The 19,563-nt window shown below is 43.3% G+C and overlaps 1 protein-coding gene across 1 annotated transcript in view; it reads right to left on the bottom strand.

Annotated features, from left to right (window-relative positions):
• Window positions 1-3,200: 3,200 nt before the first annotated feature.
• The window catches only part of METAP1 (methionyl aminopeptidase 1), a gene marked incomplete in the record, with an annotated part of 1,416,310 nt that continues 1,399,947 nt past the window's right edge, over window positions 3,201-19,563 (bottom strand). Inside the window, 1 exon segment of the mRNA XM_044061024.1 lies at window positions 3,201-5,358. Within this exon segment, the coding sequence (XP_043916959.1) occupies window positions 5,192-5,358 (167 nt within the window).

Raw genomic sequence — 19,563 nt, 5'->3', positions numbered from 1 at the left:
TTGGAGCTCTGTGTCCCTGTTCCCAGTAGCTGACACATGGTGATTTTGGAGTTTCTCACACACACACACACCTGGGAAAAGCTGAAGCAGATTTACTAGCTGTGCCCTTTCTGCACAGACTCTGAAGTAATCACACTGCCACCAGTCAGCTATCATAAAACTCTTAAAACGGTATCCAATTACTCTGTGTAATACAAATGAAAGGGTGTGACGAAAGCAGCAAGGCTTTCAGGAGCGGCCACAGTGTCACTAAAACAAGCACAAGTATTCTAAAAAGGCTAAAAGTATTCTCTAAAGGACCAGCCCCAATGAAAGTTATTAAAATATTTACTGATAAATAATAAAACAAAAAGAGGAGAATACTAAATACAATAAAGTTTCAACCAATGAGATATAAAACATAATTTGGATAGTCTCTCACAGATACAGAAAACAATACTAAACTATTCTGACTAAATGTCCCCAACTAAAGAATTACTGTCCCCTGACTACTTACTAAAGCAAGGCAAGCTGATGTGTGCTGAGTGTCTTACCGCAGCAACAGCCAGATGTCGTCTGTCTTTGTGGATGTACGAGATATATATCCTGTCAGAAATCTTTCCTGTTGGATTCTAAAGTGCTGCTGCGAGGGTGCCAAAGAAACCATATGCTGGTTAGAGGATGACCATCTCTGGTCACCTGACTCTGGGACAATACACAGTTTGGCCAAGTTCTGTGGCAGCATCTGAAGGCCATAACAATTTCAAACTTTCCACCCTCCCAGGATCTCTGATAAAATATACATTTGATCAATTACAATAACACGACCTAATATACATGCATACATTCCTTCTATCCAGCAAGACCTACTGTTGATGAGCATTTTTAACACAAGTAACTTTACAAATACATATATTTAACTCAAACATCTGTACAAATCAGTGTGACAGTAACAATTTTTTTTTTTTTTTTACAAAACTCCAGCCAACTATGCTGGTATATGTACACCTGTACTGTCCTATTCTCCCTGGCAAAGATGGCACTACCTCATAACATTACACCAGGAACAAGCACCAACATGTGTCCTGAAAGGAGAGGTGTGGGGCAAATCTGGGAGTTCAGCATATATGTTTCTGGAGTTGTATGTTTTGAGCGCTGCATGTTTCAATGTAGTGAAATCTGTGTTACCAGATTCAGTGCATATAATGTCCCACTTATGACAGTAAACCTCTACACCACTGCCTGATCAATGCTTCATCTCTCCCCAAACCCCCCCCATCCAACCACAAAACTGTACTCTTAAGTTAATGTGAACTAAGCAAGAGACAGCTCTAACTACACATTTAAATGGTATTTGTTTTCATGGAATATAATATGTTGGGGTAGAAAAAAGTTAACTGAAATGAAGTGCTTTCCTAATCACAATGAGTGTAATGAGGGAACAGTAACTGGGCAGTATAAACATTTCCTCGTTACAAAAACAGCCCTCTTTCATTACTTGAACCTTCAGAGATGTTTGCAAAAGTTTACATTCTCTTAGTATAAATGTACATGAGACCTTGCCGTTGAAGATTAAGTCACTGCCACGGATATGAAACTAGCAAAGAATTTCCTTCTCCAATAATTTATCAAAAAGGTGCAAAATTGGGTGAGAAACAAATGGAGGGGTGATACTAGTGCAGCTGCATCACCAGGGTCTTCCACAATATCATAGTTGGGGCCAACCATGTCTTTTACCTACAAGTATTATCCTCTGTATGGCAGAGGTGGAGACCAACTTAATTGCTTATTTTATTATGTACTTTTAGAGCAATAGTCATAGTGGAGGCTTCTTTGGTACTCTGCAGCTAGCTTCAAGTAATCATGCTTGGCAGACAGCATAGTAAATGTACCTACCACCAGGGAAATTGCAGATGGTCATCTGGTTCTATATCCTAAATCTCCACTATGATCCTTGGGATCCTGGAAGTAGGTACAGACATGGGTACCACTACAGCTGTCTATTTTACAAATGTACTTTGTAGCACCAACACTGGTGGATGCTCTCTTAGTACGCAAGTAGCTGACAAACTCCCTGAGTATGGCAATCAGGAAAGACTATTACTACCCCTCAGAATATCTGGTTGATGAAAGTATATTAATAGAGTCAGCAGGCCTGGACTCCTTTGGCTACAGAAGGAAATTCTGACCTTTTCTATATAATCAACTTCACTGTTTCCATTTCAGTATGCTCTATTTCCCTTTAAAATTTTATTTCTCCAAAGTCTTCAGTTAGTTATGCTAACTATGCAAACTAAATGCCCCAACTCATCTTATTTTGGTGGCGTGCTCAAACTCTATATAATGCTCACAATCTTTTATATAATTTGGACAAGCACAAAACAAACACATAAACGAACACGTTTTCTGGTGCAACTTGCCTACTAAAAACACTTATTTACCAATTTCAGAACCATGTGTAGATCTTTTGTCAATACCTTCAAAGTGCTACTGGTTGCAAGAAAGGAAAATGCTGACAAATCCCATTGCAAGCCAATATGCAGATAAATTCTATCTGGTAAAATTTAGGGAATAACAACATGAGTGATGAGAACTGTATAGTGAAATACAATGCAGGATATATAAGGCAGCCTTCAGCTAATATCGGTAACTTACCTGGTATAACACTGCATTATTATCTGGCAGGGAAGACTGCCACCAAGAAAAAAAAATCTAGCCAGGAAAGGTAATACGGCTATAGTTAGGCAAGATGAGACAAGTGTTTTGGACACGGACAAAAAGAAAAAAAAAAATACACTAGCACTTTTGCTTAATTTCTGACTGCAGGTTTAAGCCTAGGACAGAGGTTACAATAAAAAATAACGGTCAACGTTTACCAAGAAACTTCCAGATGAGAAATACAGCTTACAAAGTGCTGTTGAATAAGGTTACTTCAAAAAAAAAAAAAAAAAAAAAAAAACAGCAAGTACTTTGTTTTGAGACTAATCACAAGAAATAATAGTGTCAGTTTTAGAAATGTCTTCCCATTAACATTTTTCTTGTCACAGACACTTTCATTTCAGAATTTATATTCAGTTTGTATGCTATATGTGGGTATGTGCCAAAAGCACAATGTGAAACATTATACACTGTCAACATGACCACAACTTTGTAGCAAAAAAATAAAACAAAAACATGAGCTTACAAAATATAAAGCTTCACAGGCACAAGCAACACAACTATTATGACTTAATTTTTTTTAATTTGACAAACCCTAAAGAAGTGTAAACTGTGCCACTTCATACAAAAATCTGAAGATATCGATTTAGAGCACTTTTAACTACAATGACAAGGGCACAATGAACCAAACATATTTATTCATTCACCATTCTTTAGAAGAGACAATATATCTGTTTTAAACAATGCTGCCAGCAACACTGTTACAAGGCTAACAAGAACTGGTTTATGATATTTTCATGAAAGTGGAACAGATTCTGGGAATAAGATATGGAGAAACATGTTTCCAGCACTCTTGTACACTGTAAATCTTATGCTAAAATATAAAACTTTTTTTTAACTGGCTAAACAGATTCCACAGTCCGTTTATAAAATCTAATTAGTACAAATGCAGCTAAATGTTTGAAGCCACATTCTTTACACGGTGGATACGAACAACTGCAACCAAAGTGGAAAGACGTGTGCAAAACAGACTGTGTAAAATTTACAGACACTGCCATCTAAATTTTACTACAACACACCATTTTAAATGTTGAACATATTTTAATGCAGGTTTCCTCCTTTCATTTGTGACAAAGCATTTTTTTACATCTAAATACAGGAAACGGACTAGCATGGTTTTCCCCAAATTTCTACCATGTCAAATTTAAGCTTACACATTAATATAACACCAGAATTCAGGCAGCCAATTTCCACTTCAAAAAATAGAGATTTACAGTCCAATTAAAATCACCACAAATATCTGTCCTTGAACATCTTGTGATTCTTTAGTGAAATTATTAAAAGAAATTGAAGTGTCATTCTGATGGCTGCACTTTAAAAAAAACAAAGAACTTTTGAGGCACTCCGGAGAAAAGGTAGTACATAGCCAGGATGATGTCTGAAATCCAGTGTTTCATTTATTCCCTCAAAATGTTAAAAAAAACTTTTTTTCATAAAACAGCAGACAGTAGCAAATGTTTCCAAAGTGCCACTACAAAATGCATCAATGACCACTGAGGAGCTGCGAGTTATTCTGCTTCCTTTGTCACTCAGTATTTTGTGTCTGATTAATCATATTTCAAGAAGATGAAATCAGTAGTACTGCAGGGGAAAAAACAATGCAAACACTGCATATAATCAAAAGCAGTTACTGAGAAAGAAAAAAACAGCTGCTGTTAAATAAAATGACTAGAAAACCTACATCTTCTACAGATTACTGAATGCCATGGCTTCAAAAGTGTGAAGCTCAGTCATATTCTCCATTCCATGAATTCAGTAACATGTGACATGCTTGATCAAGACAAGTCATACAAATATTTACATGTTTATCAGTGGGACCATGCTATTAATAGGTATTTTACATTTATTTACCCCCAAAGTACTTTGACATGAAATATCTCCCTCACTGGGTCATGCTTGCACTGAATTTTGTAAATGGAATGATGTACAAAAAATTTCTGGTTATACATTGAACTGACAGCTGATATGGAGTAAGAAATGGAAATCTGGTGCACTGGGCTTTGCTATAACAACAAAGCTCATCGATTCACACTTGCATTAGTGGCCAGTCCAGCTACATACAAACATACTCAGGCTGTAAAAGAAAGCAGCAAATACTATCACAGTTTTAGGATTCTATCATTTAATTAAACATCCACAAAAGGAAACTGAGTGGTACAGCAACAGATCTCAACTTCAAATGTTTTGCATTAATACACAAGTGTTTTGATGTGTACACAAAACATCAGGCTGCAGGGAGGTCCTTCTTTCTAATGCTGTTTCCCTGTAGAACTGATAAATTCCACAGATGCTTTACATCTTTATTGTCCCAGATTGAGCATTAGCCTTTCAAACACTGCTGTTTATTTTTGACATATGCACCACAGATCCAGTAGCAGTCTTGTAGCATAGTTGTAATTTCTGCAGAATGGCAAAATTAATAGATTACAATCCTTCAGTCATCTTGCACTGTAGTTAACTGATGGACAATGGTGAGTCACATGTCAGTCCAAACCTAGGACTGCATCATGAAATGGGGGCGCCCATTGTCTTCCAACCTCCGAGTCAAGATCTCGCAGCCAGTCTCTGTGACCAAGAGTGTGTGCTCAAACTGAGCAGAACGTTTACCATCACGTGTTACTGCAGTCCAGCCATCAGGCCATGTTTCATCCTGCCAGCCACCTGACCAACAAAAAGAAAAAAAAGACTCTAACAAAGTATTCACACTAAACATGTTCAAATCTAAATAATTTCCAAACCTGACAATTATTTAAAGCCTACATTTAAAAGTGCAAAAAAGTATTTGTAAGTTACTGTAAAAACAAAGTGTACCATGTAATCAAAGATGTTGAAAAAAATGAGTACTAAGCAGCTGAACCAGGCTTTTACAATATCGGAAATAAATTTTGAAACACTTAGCTTTTACTTTTATCAAACTTTACCATGCTGCTAAATTTCAATCTTATTCCCTCTAAAAAGAAGCAAGACTTTTAAGTACACGTCTGTAAGTTCCTACTCCACTCTCACTGGGTCTACCTTCCTCTTTTTTTTGGGGGGGGGGGTACACAAACAGCAGAGATGTGCAGCTCCTGTCGAGGTGCAAGGTTGAGTTTACTTTTAATTTTGGTATAAAAAGAAGTTATGCACTCACCATAATGTTCCATCTGAGTAGTTGTACTTCACTTGTCTTCAACCTGTGGGTCTATATATCCGAATCGGATCAGACACGGCCACATAACCAGCACCTGATCTGAGCTCCAAGCTCCTCCCCTTACCCATAATGCCCCCGTCTCCTTCCTCCCTTCAGATCGAGTTTGCTGCTCAGAATAACATAAGCCCGACCTAACAGGACCTCACCACTACTGTCCCCCCCCCCCCGCCAATTCCTGAACCAAGCATGGCAAGAGAAGCCTTTAGAAAGTTCATCTCCCATATTACAAGGCCAGAACCATAGTGTCAAGGTCGGGGGAAGGAGGAGGGGATGGTTGAAGACAAATGAAGTACAACTGCTCAGATGGAAAGTTATGGTGAGTACACAACTTCTTCATCTGAAGTAATTGACTTAATTTGATGTTCAACCTACGGGACAGAGTCCCCAGCTACAAATACCTTGGTGGCCCTCATGGAAGGATATTCCGCAGCACCACAGAGCCAAAGGATTCCCTACTCCTGGATACGTCTAATTTGTAATGTGAGATGAAGGTTACGAAATGAGGATCAAGTAAATGCAGAACAGATATCCAGTGACACCCTAGACCAAAAGGCCGCTGAAGTGGCCACAGAGACCTGGTGAAATGTGCTTCTACTTGACCCGGAGGTGAAATCCCTTTGTCAAAATATGCCTGAATAATATATTGGTAGATCCAAATGAGCACTAGTCATTTTAGAAATTGGCTTTCCTAAGAAGGGTTTTGAGTAAGAGACAAACTGATCAGATTTGTGAAAGGATTTCATCCTGTGTAGATAAAATCTCAATTGCCTATGTACACCCAAGCAAATGTAACTTATATTCACCCTTGTTCTGAAAATTAGGAAAGACAGGAAGATTGACAGTTTGATTAATGTTTGCTTCTGAAACAACTTTAGGAAGGAAGGACGGATTAGTGCGCAGGGAAATCATGTCCTTATGGAAAATCATGGCTGATGTAATTGCAACCAAGAAGGCAGTCTTCCAAGAGAGATACTGCAAGGCTACTGAAGCTGCGGGCTCAAACGGAGGGGAGACTAAAGCCTGCAATACAAAAGTGAGGTCCCATGGAGGCATAGGATCCTTCACCGGGGCCTTAAAAGAAAAGTACCTTTAAGGAAGTTGCAAAGTCTAGAAGAGGCTAGTGAAGACATTCTCCCCACATTTAAATTAGAAATAGCAGCCAGTTGGACTTTAACTATAGAGGAACTAGCACCTTGTCGGAAAATCCTCACCAAAAACTCTAATAACGCTGAAACGGGAGCCGTAAAAGGATCCAAATCCCATTGAAAAGCCCATATAGAGAACCGTTTCCACTTGCTACAATATACTTTTCGTGTGGAAGATTTGTGAGCCGCCACCAAAATGGTTTTAACTGGAGAGGATAAACCGGGAGCCCTAATACTCAAGGTAACTGGAGCAGTCAAGCTGTGAGTTTCCGACTGTCCAGGTCTGGGTGAGGAATCCCCAAGGGGTGCGAGATGAGATCCAGAGCCGGATTCAAGATCCATGGTGGAACTACTAGGTGAGACCAGAGGGAGGGGAACCAGGCTTGACGAGGCCAGAATGGGACAACGAGGATTATTGTGCTCCCCAGCCTGTGAGCTTTCTGTAGGAACTTCGAAATGGGAGGTAATGGGGGCTAGGCATAAAGAAGACCAGGAGGCCAAGCATGCACCAGTGCATCTCTGGGGACTTCCCCCTCCATTGTCACCATGGCTTTGGGAAGTGACGGGAGAAAGGGGTGTCCTCTGACAAGGTCCGGGGAAAGAATCCACCATTAAAGAGAGTCCCTGGAGACCCAAGAGATACGGATTGGATGGGATGGGGGAAGATCTAGTAGAGACCACTAGACTGCTAGTGTCCACTGGATTCACATGTGTAGTCGAGCAAGGGGTAGAAGAGTGATTGTGGCCGCCATGGACCCCAGTGCCCACAGAACTGTCTCTGCTACTGGAAGTTAAGCTTGGCGAATGTACGAGATTTGAGCTCTCAGATTGTGTACCCTTTTCTGGAGTGAGGTAAACTTTCATTTGAATAGTATCCAACCGAGCGCCAATGAACACTAGAACCTGAACAGGAATCAGTGACTATTTGCTGATGTTGATGGTGATGCCCAGGCTGTTTGCTAACAATAGGAAATGATGCCTGGCTCGGCAAAGTAGATGCTTGGTGGGGGCAGCAAAGAGTCAATCGTCCAGGTAAGGGAAGACCTGAATTCACTGAAGCCTCAGGTGAGCCGCTACAACTGCCATCACTTTGGTTAACACCTGGGGGATTTGGTGAGACCAAATGGGAGGGATCTGAACTGATAATGATGGTCTCCCAGCCGTAAGTGGAGAAACTTGTGTGAGTGCCTGCCAATCTTGATATGATAGTACGTGTCCCAGAGGTCGATCGAGCACATCCGATCTTTCTCCTACAAGGCAGACAGGATAGACTGAAGTGACCATATGGAATTTCTCCTTGGCTACTAATAGGTTCAAGGTCGATAGATCCAGAATGGGTCTTAGGTCCCCCGTTTTCTTTGACACTAAAGAACCTGGAATAAATGCCCAATCTGGACTGGTCTAGGGGGACGGGTTGGATGACTTGCCTTTTTAGCAGCTTGTCTATTTCTACTGCTGCCGCCTCCCTTTGCGTGGGTGGAACATCTGGGAGGCATCTTGCTGGGAGAGGTGGTTTGGTGAAGGGGATGTACTAACCTCTGAATATAATTTGCAACACCCAATGCTCTGATGTTACAGACTCCCATGCCGTTGGGTGTAGCAAAAGACGACCCCCAACTGCCTCCAGAGACTAGCAGTCGGGCAGCCCCTCACGGCTGCTGTGCAGGTCTGTCCGAGAAAGGTTCTAGAGACCTGAAGTTTCTTGGCCCCCCTCTGTCTCTGGGATGCCATCTATCATAACCCCCTCTGCCTCTGGAGGAAGATGAGTCCTGAGTGTCCCGGGAGAACTGAGACTTCCAGAACCACATCATCTTTGCCCCCCTCCCCCGCTGATTCCTTGAAAAGGATCTTTGAGGGGCAGAGCAGCAGTTCCCAACGGCAGAGAGCGTCTTCCCGTCCTTCGAAAGTACAGTTGTGTGCATTTACCATGTAGATGTTAGAGTGTATTCACTGTTGTAGTCATTACATCTGGGATATCTGCCCGCAGGTAGCCCTCAGCCGGCCTGAGTATCAAAGTCTTGGGTCCTGCTTGGGATGTGGTCTTCTTCCATGACGTCAGGTAGTCAGGCATATAAAGCATGCAGCCGACGCCATTACAACAGTTTTTCTTGCCCCAGATGTCAGGTGCCCCCATAATAGGAAGCAATTATAAAGGTTACACCTCCAACAAAAAGCAAATACACCAGAAAGCTGAAATACACTAAACCAGAAGATAGGTATAGGCTAGAGAAGTCAGGGGGGCTGGAGAGAAGGTAACCAGGACTGCAACCGTGAATACACTCAAACATCTACATTTATGGCAAGTGTACACAACAGTACTATGTTCTTCGTGTTTCACTGTTGCAGTCATTACATTTGGGTAGATTCCCAAAGCTAAGGCAGGGAGGAGGAAGTTAGAGAGCATTAGGACCAGCTATTAAGCCCTGCAAGACTGCAGTGGCAAAACCAGCTCTGGATTTAGAAAACATAGGCAAGTGTTAATGCTTGGTGAAGGTATGTACAGAACTCCAGGTAGCAGCTTCTAGGATGTCCCTGGTAGGGACACCTCTGAGAAAGGCTGTAGAGGTAGATGCAGCCCTGGTAGAATGTGATCTTATCCCCTGAGGGGTAGGTTTTCCATGTTGCTTATAGCAGAAAATAATGCAGTGGCCTATCCACTTAGAAATGGTTTGCTTTGAAATAGCCTTCCCCTCTGACCCTGCAGCAAAGGCAACTAGCAGCTGTTCAGTTTTTCTGAGAGGCTTAGTCCTGTCCAAATAAAATCTTAGTTGTCTGTGCACGTCCCAAAAGTGCAGTATTCGTTCTCCTTTGTTCAGTGGATTAGGAAAACCGGTAGGCAAATGAATGGACTGATTAAAGGCCACACTGGATACCACCTTGGGCATAAAGGAAGGATTGGTCCTGAGGGACACCCTGTCAACATGGAAGATGATGAAGGGCTCCCACTGCCATGAGGGCCTGAAGTTCAGACACTCTTCTTGCTGAAGTGATGACTAGAAGGAAAGAAGTTTTCCAAGAAAAGAATTTCAACTCTGCAGTTGCAGCTGGCTCAAAAGGATGTAGAGTGAGCTTTTCCAATACAAAGTTAAGGTCCCAGGCTGGGGTAGGGGCTCTCCTGGGTGGTCTTAAATTTTTGGCCCCTCTGAGGAATTGTTTCAGCAGGGGGTGAGAGAAGAGGGGTGGCTCAGTATTATAATATGCTGAAATGGCGGAGGCATGAATTTTAATTGATGAGAAGGAAAGGCCTTTGTGGAGCATCTCTGTTAAGTATTAAAGAATATGCGGTAAGCTGGGCACTGTTGTGCCCATCCCTTGAGTCTGGCACCAGGAACAGTATCTTTTCCACTTTTCAGCATAGGATTCTTTAGTACTAGGCCTCCAGAATGACATCTAGCACCTGCTTACTGAGGGATGCTATTGGAGAGCTCAGTGAATTAGCCAGGCTGCAAGGTTCAGGGTTTGAAGCTTGGGGTGGAGAACCTGGTCCTCTTGCTGGGACAGCAGGAAGGGGTCTGTGGCAGGTGCCATGGATCCAGCAGTGACATCCTGCACAAGAGGGGGTAACCCAGTGTTGGTGTGGCCAGTCTGGTGCAATCAGTATTGTCCTTGGTTTGTCTTGTTTGATCTTTAGCAGTACTTTTGAGAGGAGTGGCAGAGGGGGAAAAGCATAAACTGAGAGGCTTTCCCAGGTGAAGGACAGGGCATCCACTTTCTAAGCTTGGCTGTGGGGAATCCTTGTGCAGAATTTGTCCAACTGGTAGATCTGAGAGGAGGCAAACAGGTCCATCTCTGGGTTCCCCCATTTGTTTCTCAAGATGTTGAAAAAGCTTTGGTTCCAGTTTCCACTCGTGTGGGTCCATGAGATTTCTGCTTAGGTCGTCTGCCAGTGAATTTAGCTTGCCTGGCAGGAATTGAGATTTTAGGTGCACTTGGTAGCTCAAGGCTGTGTTCCACAGAGCCATGGCTAGTCTGCAGAGAGGGTAAAAGTGGGTTCACCCCTGTTTGTTTACATACCACATAACAGTGGTGCTCTGTCTTGTCTTTAACAATAATTGACCTGGAAGAATGTGGTCCTTGAAGGTGGTCAGTGAATTCTGTACAGCTAACATTTCTTTTTGATTGATATGCAGGTGCATCTGACTTGGGTTCCATTTGCCCTGAATGCACTGCCCTGCCAAGTGAGCCCCCCATCATAGTCTGATGCGTCTGTTGTTAGGGTTTGGGCGGCAGGGGGTAGAATGAATGGCAGTCCCTTGTTGTGGTGTCAGGCCTCTGCACACCAAAGGAACTCTGTCTTTAAGCAAGGAATGATAGGAATCATTGATTCCAGGTCCTGTGAATGTTGACACCATAGGCTTTTTAGATACCACTGTAGTTTCCTCATATGCAGTCTTGCATATGGAATTAGTAGAATGCAAGAGGCCATGAACCCCTGGGCTTGCAGGATTTTCCTTGCAGATAGCTGGGTCTTTGTGGCCAGTAGCTTGAAGTAGGCTGTCAAACTTGTTTCTCTGGTTCATAGGTTCATACTAGGCTATCTGCCCTAGGGCATTTATAAGCCTAGCCAGAGTGTGTTTGACTTTCGCCACCCATTTTAAATTAATTTTGCTATGCCCTTTTTCGAGGTTAGTATACTGTGCCTCTGTCTAACAGTGACACAGAAGTGATACCCGGGGTAAACCTACGATCTCCCATCCACTCAAGATTCCTCTTGAAGAGAGTCAATGAGGGACTCTGTCTAACCTGGACTGGGATTTTATTCCAGAGTGAAGGGAGCCTCTGGGTTATGAATCTGTCCCTCCAACATGTCCTATTTACTTCAGTGCTGAGGTTCAAGTCTCTCGAGCACGTAGCTCGATGGGATTTGGATTTTCTGAGGAGCAGCATGTCCATTAATTCCAGGTTGGACATGGCTTTATACGTCAGGCACAGATTGCCTCTGAGCAGGCGGTATGCCAATGAGTAGAGCTGGAGTTTCTTTAACCGGGCAGCATATGGCATCTGTTTGAGCCCTTTGATCCTCTTGGTGAGGTACTTTTGGGGTCTTTCCAGTTGCTGCAGGTGTCTGATAAGGTACATCCCAAAAGGGGCATTGTACTTAATTATGGGCCTGATGAGGGATGAGTAAAGAAGCACAATGACCTCCCCTGATCTAGATGTGAATCCCTTCATGATTAGGTGGGTTATATAAAATGTTTTTCTAACCACTTTGGCCATGTGGTTGTCAAATGAGAGATTGCTATCAACTTGGGTCCCCAGGTCCCTAATTACTTCTTCCGTACTTAATGGATTACCACCTATGTGGTAATTTGTGGGCACTTTGTTTTTGCCAAAGGGGATGACTGGAGGTGTCTGCCAAAGAGGATGACTAGGTGTGAGGTAAGCCATCTGGGAAGTTGTGTTCAAGCCTGCTCCCAGGAACACAATTTGTTGGCAGGGTACTAGATGAGATTTCTTTTAGTTTATGGTGTACCCCCCAGTGAGGTTAGAAAAAGAAGTTATGTACTCACCATAACTTTCCATCTGAGTAGTTACACTTCATTTTTCTGCAACCTGTGGGTATTCGGATCCGAGCCAGCAACTTTTTTTCTAGCATCTGCTCAGAGCTCCTCCCCTACCCATAATACAACACCATCTCCTATCTTGCCTCAGATCAAGTTTGCTGCAACCATACACTTTAGCAACTCAAACTAAATAAACCTAACGTTTATTCACATGAAAACGTCAGGGGGTCAGAGGGTGGGAAGGCTGCCGAAAAATGAAGTATAACTACTCAGATGGAACGTTATGGTGATTACATAACCTCTTTATCTGAAGTAGTTAACTTCATTATATCTGCAACCTGTGGGGCAGAGTCCCCAGCTTCTCAAAAATCCTGGGAGGCCCTCATGGAAGGATATTCCTGAGCACCGCAGAGCCAAAGGATACTCTCCCTCTGGAAATCAGATCTAATTTGTAATGGGAGATGAAAGTATGTGAATTTTCCCAAGTTGCTGCTGCACAAATGTCATCCAAAGGAACCTTAGACCAAAAAGCAGCAGAAGTCGTCATGGACCTGGTAGAGTGAGCTTTAACCAGACCAGGAGGAGATAAACCTTTGGCTTTGTAAATATGTAAAATGCAAACAGTGATCCATCTGGCTAAAGAAACCTTGGAAATGGCCTTTCCCAAACGAGGTTTAGAAAATGAGACGAATAACTGATCATACTTACGGAAGGATTGTGTTCTATGAAGACAGAGACTAAGTTGTCTATGAACATCTAACAAATGAAGTTTATATTCACCCTTGTTCTGAAAATTTTAAAAGAAAACAGGTAAATTAATTGTTTGATTTATGTTTGATTGAGATGCCACTTTTGGTAGAAAAGAAGGATTTGTACGGAGAGAGACCCTGTCCTTGTGGAAGACCAACTAAGGAGGCACAGCAGACAAAGCCTGAAGCTCAGAAACTCTCCTAGCCAACGTAATAGCCACTAGGAAGGGCTGTCTTCCAAGATAAAAACTTTAAATCCACTGATGCTGCAAGTTTAAAAGGAGGAGTTACTAATGACTGGAGAACCAAAGTGAGGTCCCTAGGAGGAACAGAATCTTTGATAGGAGGATGCAAAAGAAAAGTGCCTTTTAGAAAGGCTTTACACAGCCTAGAAGAGGCCAGGTAGATCTTTTCACCAAGATGAAAGTTAGAAATGGCTGCCAGCTGTACTTTCACCGTGGGGGAACTAGCTCCTTGTTGAAAAATACTAGTCAAGAAATCCAACACCGCTGGAACAGGGGCTGTAAAAGGATCCAGGTTTCTCTCAGAGATCTACATAGAGAAATGTCTCCATTTACTGCGATAAACCTTCCTAGTGGAATCTTTAAGAGAAGCCACTAGTACAGATTTAACAGGGGATGAAAGACTGGGAGTCCTGGCAATCAAGGGAACTGGAGCAGCCAAGTTGTCAGCCTGAGACTGTCCAGATTGGGAGGGTAGGCATCTGAAGGATGAGAGATTAGATCAGAGCAGGGATCCAGAATCCACGGAGGCGCTAGAAGATGAGACCAAAGGAAGGGGAACCAAACATGGACTAGGGCATCACTGGTGGCATCTTCTCGTGACAGAATCAGAGTGAAGAACTCGCTGCACTTCGCGTTGGAAGGGAATGTGAAGAGATTGTAGCAAGGCTGTCCCAATGCAAGGAATATCTCCTCAGCTACTGACCGTTTCAGAGACCACTCGTATGGCATCAGAATAGCCTGACTCAATCTGTCCGCTAAAATGTTGGAGCACCCCGGGATGAAAATTGCGATCAGAAACAGACAGGTGGAAATCGTCCACTCCAACACTCTCATGGCCTCATGACAGAGGGTAAGATATGGTTCCCCCCTGCTTGTTGATGTACCACACAACAGACATGTCTGACTGAAATGCAATCATACCCAGAGGAAGGACAGTGTGGAAGGCTTTCAACGCTAAAAGCACTGCCCTCATCTCCAGAACATTTATGTGCAACCTGATCTCTATCTGGGACCAAGTGCCTTGGACTATCCTTCCCGAACAATGTCCCTCCCACTTAAGTTGGGAGGCGTCCATGGTCATTGAGGCTAGGGCTGGAGATGACATGAAAGGGTGTCCTGCTGCAACTTCCGGTGAACGGAGCCAGCACAGGAGAGACATCCTGCAGGTGTGATTGATCCTTATCGGAAAATCCATGGGAAGGTCTAGCCTAGACCATTGAACAGCTAGAGTCCATTGAAGAACCCGCATGTGAAGGTGTGCACAGGGGAGGATAGAGATCACAGCAGCCATACAGCCCAGGGCTTGGAGAACATCGCTCGCCTTTGGAAATCTGATGTCCACGATTAGAGCAATGTGGTACCAGAGGTTTAAGATCCTATCTGGCGTTAAGAAGACTTTTAGTTGCAAAGTGTCTAGCCATGCCCCAATAAAATCTAAGACTTGTACAGGTTGCAAAAGGGATTTGTAAACACTGACTGCAATTCCCAGCTGATCTGCCAAGAGAAGGAAGTAGTCTCAGGCCAGACAAAGAAGACGATTGGTGGACGCAGCGAAGAGCCAGTCGTCCAGGTAAGGAAATACCTGAATTCCCTGAAACCGCAGGTGAGCTACTACTACTGCCATTACCTTGGTAAACACCCTGGGGGCTGTGGTGAGACCGAAGGGTAGAGCTCTGAACTAGAAATGACTGGCTCCCAGCCGGAAGCGAAGAAACCCCCTGGAGCTTCTGTCGATCTTGATATAGTAGTAAGCATCCTGGAGGTCTAACAAGCACATCCAGTCGCACTCTCAGAGATAAGGTAGAATGGACTGTAGGATGATCATCCAGAAAGTACAGCTGTGTACACTTACCATAAATGTAGGTGTTCGAGTGTATTCACTGTTGCAGTCATTACATTTGGGTAATCTGCTGGCAGGTTGCCCTCAGTCGGCCTGATTAACAAAGTCTTGGGTTCTGCGTCAGTTGCTGTCCCTTCTTCCATGATGTCAAGTCATCAGGAATATAAAACATGCAGCCGACGCCATTACATCAGCTTTTCTTGCCCCAGATGTCAGGTGCCCCCCAAATGGGGAGCAAATAAAATTAAAAACACAAAAATATACCTCCAACCAAAAGCAAATACACCAAAAAGGCTTTTAAGCATAGTAAAAGAAAGCAGAGGTATAGTAAGAGAAAAAACAGGGGGCTGGAGGGAGGGTAACCAGGACTATAACAGTGAATACACTCTAACATCTACATTTATGATAAGTGTACACAACTGTACTATGTTCTTCGTGTTTCACTGTTGCATTCATTACATTTGGGTAGATTCCCAAAGCTATGGTTGGGAGGATGGCGTTGTACAGCATTAGGACCAGCTATAAGGCCCTGCAAGACTGTAGTGGCAAAGCCAGCTCTGGATTTAGAGAAAACTGGTAAGAGTCATAGATTATTACTAGGCTAACTGCCCTTATGGACCATTTTGAGCCTAGCCAATTACCCCCTGTGAGAATCAAACCCTGCACCTTGTGTTTTTAAGGTAAGCACCTTAACCATTACGCCACCCTCCCACTGGAAATGGTAATGCTTGGTGAAAGTATGTACTGAACTCCAGGTAGCAGCTTCTAGAATATCCCTGGTAGGAACACCTCTGAGAAAGGCTGCAGAAGTAGATGCAGTCCTGGTGGAATGGGATCTGATCCCCTGGGGGATAGGTTTTCCATGGTGCTTATAGCAGAAATGAATGCAATGGCTTATCCATTTAGAAATGGTTTGTTTTGAAACAGCCTTCCCCTCTGCCCCAGCAGCAAATGCCATTAGCAACTGTTCAGATTTTCTTCGAAATTTAGTTCTGTCCAAGTAGAATCTAAGTTGTCTGTGCACGTCCAAGGAATGCAGAATCCGTTCCCCTTTGTTTTGTGGATTCGGATAGAAGGTTGGCAAATGAATGGACTGGTTAAGAGCCACACTGGAAACCACCTTGGGCATGAAAGAAGGATTGGTCCTCAGAGATAGCCTGTCCACATGAAAGATGATGAAAGGCTCCACTGCCATAAGGGCCTGTAATTCAGAAATCCGTTTGCTAAGAGGAAGGCTGTTTTCCAAGAAAGAAATTTTAAGTCTGCAGTAGCAGCCAGCTCAAAAGGAGGTAAAGTGAGCTTTTCCAAAACAAACTTAAGGTCCCAGGCAGGGGTAGGAGCTCTCCTGGGTGTTCTCAAGTTCTTTACCCCTCTGAGATGCTGTTTGAGCAGGGGATGAGAAATGAGGGGTGGTTCTGTGTTATAGTGGGCCGAAATAGCTGAAGCGTGGATTTTGATACAGGAAAAAAACAAGCCCTTGTGAAGCGTCAGTTAAATATTGCAAAATCTGAGGTAAATTGGGTGCTGCTGTGCTCATCCCTAAAGATTGGTTCCAGGCACAGAATTTTTTCCATTTGTCAGCATAAGATTTTCTAGTACTAGGTCTTCTCGCCTCCAAGATGACATCCATCACAGGTTTGCTGAGGGATGCCAAGGGTGAATTTAAGTAATCAGCCAAGCTGCAAGGTTCAATATTGGGAGCTGAGGGTGCAGAATTTGGTTCTCCTGCTGAGACAGTAAGGAAGGTGTCTGAGGCAGGTGCCATGGAGATATTTGTGACATTGCGCAGGAGGGGGTACCAGTGTTGGCACAGCCAGTCTGGAGCAATCAAAATCATCCTTGACTTGTCTTGTTTGACTTTTAGCAGAACGTTGTAGGGCAGAGGCAGCAGGGGGAAGGCATAGACTGATAGGTTTTTCCAGCTGAAGGACACAGCATCCACTTTCCAGGCTTGACTGTGGGGAGTCCTTGTGCAAAATTTGTCCAATTGGTAGTTTTAGGGGGAGGCAAAGAGGTCTATATCTGGACTTCCCCATTCGCTTGTCAACATGTTGAAAATCCTTGGTTCCAGTTTCCACTTGTGTGGGTCCATGAGGTTTCTGCTTAGTCTGCCTGCCAGTGTATTTAACTTTCCTGGCAGGAATTGAGCTTGTAGGTGCACTTCTTAGCTCAAGGCTGCATTCCACAATACCATGGCTAGTCTGCAGAGGGGGTAAGAATGTGTACCCCCCTTGCTTATGTACCACATAACCGTGACGTCCGTCTTTACCATTAGTTGTCCTGGAAGAATGTCATCCTTGAAGGCTGTCAGAGCATTCTGTACAGCTAACATTTCTTTTGGATTGATATGCAGGTGCATTTGACTTGGGATCAATTTGCCCTGAATGCACTTCCCTGCCAGGTGAGCCCCCATGCATAGTCTGATGCATCTGTTAGGGTTTGGGTGGCAGGGAGTGGTGTAAAAGGTAGTCCCCTTGTTTTGGTGGCAGGCCTCTGCCCACCAAAGGAACTCTAGATGTAGGCAAGGTATAACAGGAATCATTGTTTCTAGGCTGAGAATGTTGACTACATAGGCTTTTTAGATACTACTACAGTTTCCTCATATGCAGTCGTGCATATGGAATTAGAAGAATGCAGAAGGCCATGAACCCCCAAGGCTTGCAGTATTTGCCTTACAGATAGTAGGGTTTTTGTGGCCACTTGTTTGAAGTAGGTTGTCAAATGAATTTGCTTTTCAGGCGTGAGGTAAGTCATCTGGGAAGTTGTATTCAAGCTTGCTCCCACAAATGTAATTTGTTGACAGGGTATCAGTTGTGATTTCTTTTCGTTTATGGTGTACCCCAGACAAGTTGGAACCCTTTTTTACAAACGCCAGATGATTCAAAAGTATGTCCTGGCTTTCTGCCTGAATTAGGCAATCGTCCAGGTATGGGTATATTTGAATACTTCTTAGCCTGCAAAATGCAATAACTGGAGCTAGGCACTTTGTGAATACCCTACAGTAGATAAGCCAAAGAGCAGTGCAGAGAACTGATATTGCGTGTAGCCTGCTTTGAAGCGTAGGTATCTTCTGCAAGATTCCCTAAATGGGATAAGCAGGTGTGCTTCTTTTAAATCTAGTGTTGTCAACCAGGAGTCTTTGACTAGCATAGCAAGTAATTGATGAAGAGTTAGCATTTTGAATTTTGGTATCTCCAGAAAGGTGTTTAGAGTAGTCAGGTCCAGGATTGAAGCCATGATTTGTCTTTTCAGGGTACCAAGAAAAGTCTTGAGTAGAAACCTTGTCCCTTTTCCTCTTCTGGTACCAGCTGAATAGCCCTCAAACTTGAGAGAGAAAGTACTTGTTTTTGAGTCTCTGCCCACTGATTTGGGGGTAGGTCCGGCCACCCACTTGGAGTTGGCAACATGTGGAAATGAAATCTGTATCCCTGGGACACCATTTAAAACCCATTTGTTCTGGGTAAAGAGTTCCCAGTTATTTGCATGAAGAGCAATCTTTCCACCCAAAGGGGCAGTCAGAAGGTAAGTGCTTGGAAATTTTAAAAGGAAATCAATGAGACAGTTTACCACAGGGGGTGTCTTGCTATTCCCAGACTTGGAAGTGGAGGCCCCCCCCACTGCTTAGTTCTGTGAGTCCCCTGGGACTGAAACCTGGGGTTTTTGCTGTGTCTGCGTTTGGCTTGAGAAGATGTGGAAGGGGCTGGAAAGGACCAATTCTTAGAAGGCCAGTGCCTACTAAATCTAGGAGTTTAAACTTGTAAAAAAATCTTTAACAGTTTGCATAGATTTAAGCTTTATCTTCTATCTTTTTAAGAACGTCTTCAGCCTTGTTGCCAAACAGGCGGTCCTGATGCAAAGGAGCATTCAACAATTTAGCTTTAACATGATTAGGCAAAGATTGCTCCTTAAGCCAAGCATGCCTTCTAAGCACAGACCCAGTAACAGCAGCCCTGCAAGAGGCCTCTAAAAAATCAAAACCACATTGCAAAGTATGTTTTCCAATTTGTTCAGCAGAATGCATTAAATCCTGTAAGTCTATTTTCCATACAGTCAGGAATCAACATAATTTTCTGTTTAAGCAATCCAATAACTTGTTGCTTATATTTTAACATGTGACATTGGCAGTTTAAAGCTCTAATTGCCAAAGTTGCTGAAGTATAAACCTTTTTACCCCATCTGTCCAGCACCCTGGA

This window comes from Protopterus annectens, chromosome 2.part0, assembly GCF_019279795.1.
Source record: "Protopterus annectens isolate FY-2018-M chromosome 2.part0, PAN1.0, whole genome shotgun sequence".
Lineage (NCBI taxonomy): Eukaryota > Metazoa > Chordata > Ceratodontiformes > Protopteridae > Protopterus > Protopterus annectens.
The sequence above is the reverse complement of the archived record's forward strand: the minus strand, read 5'-3'. Positions and strand labels throughout refer to the sequence as shown.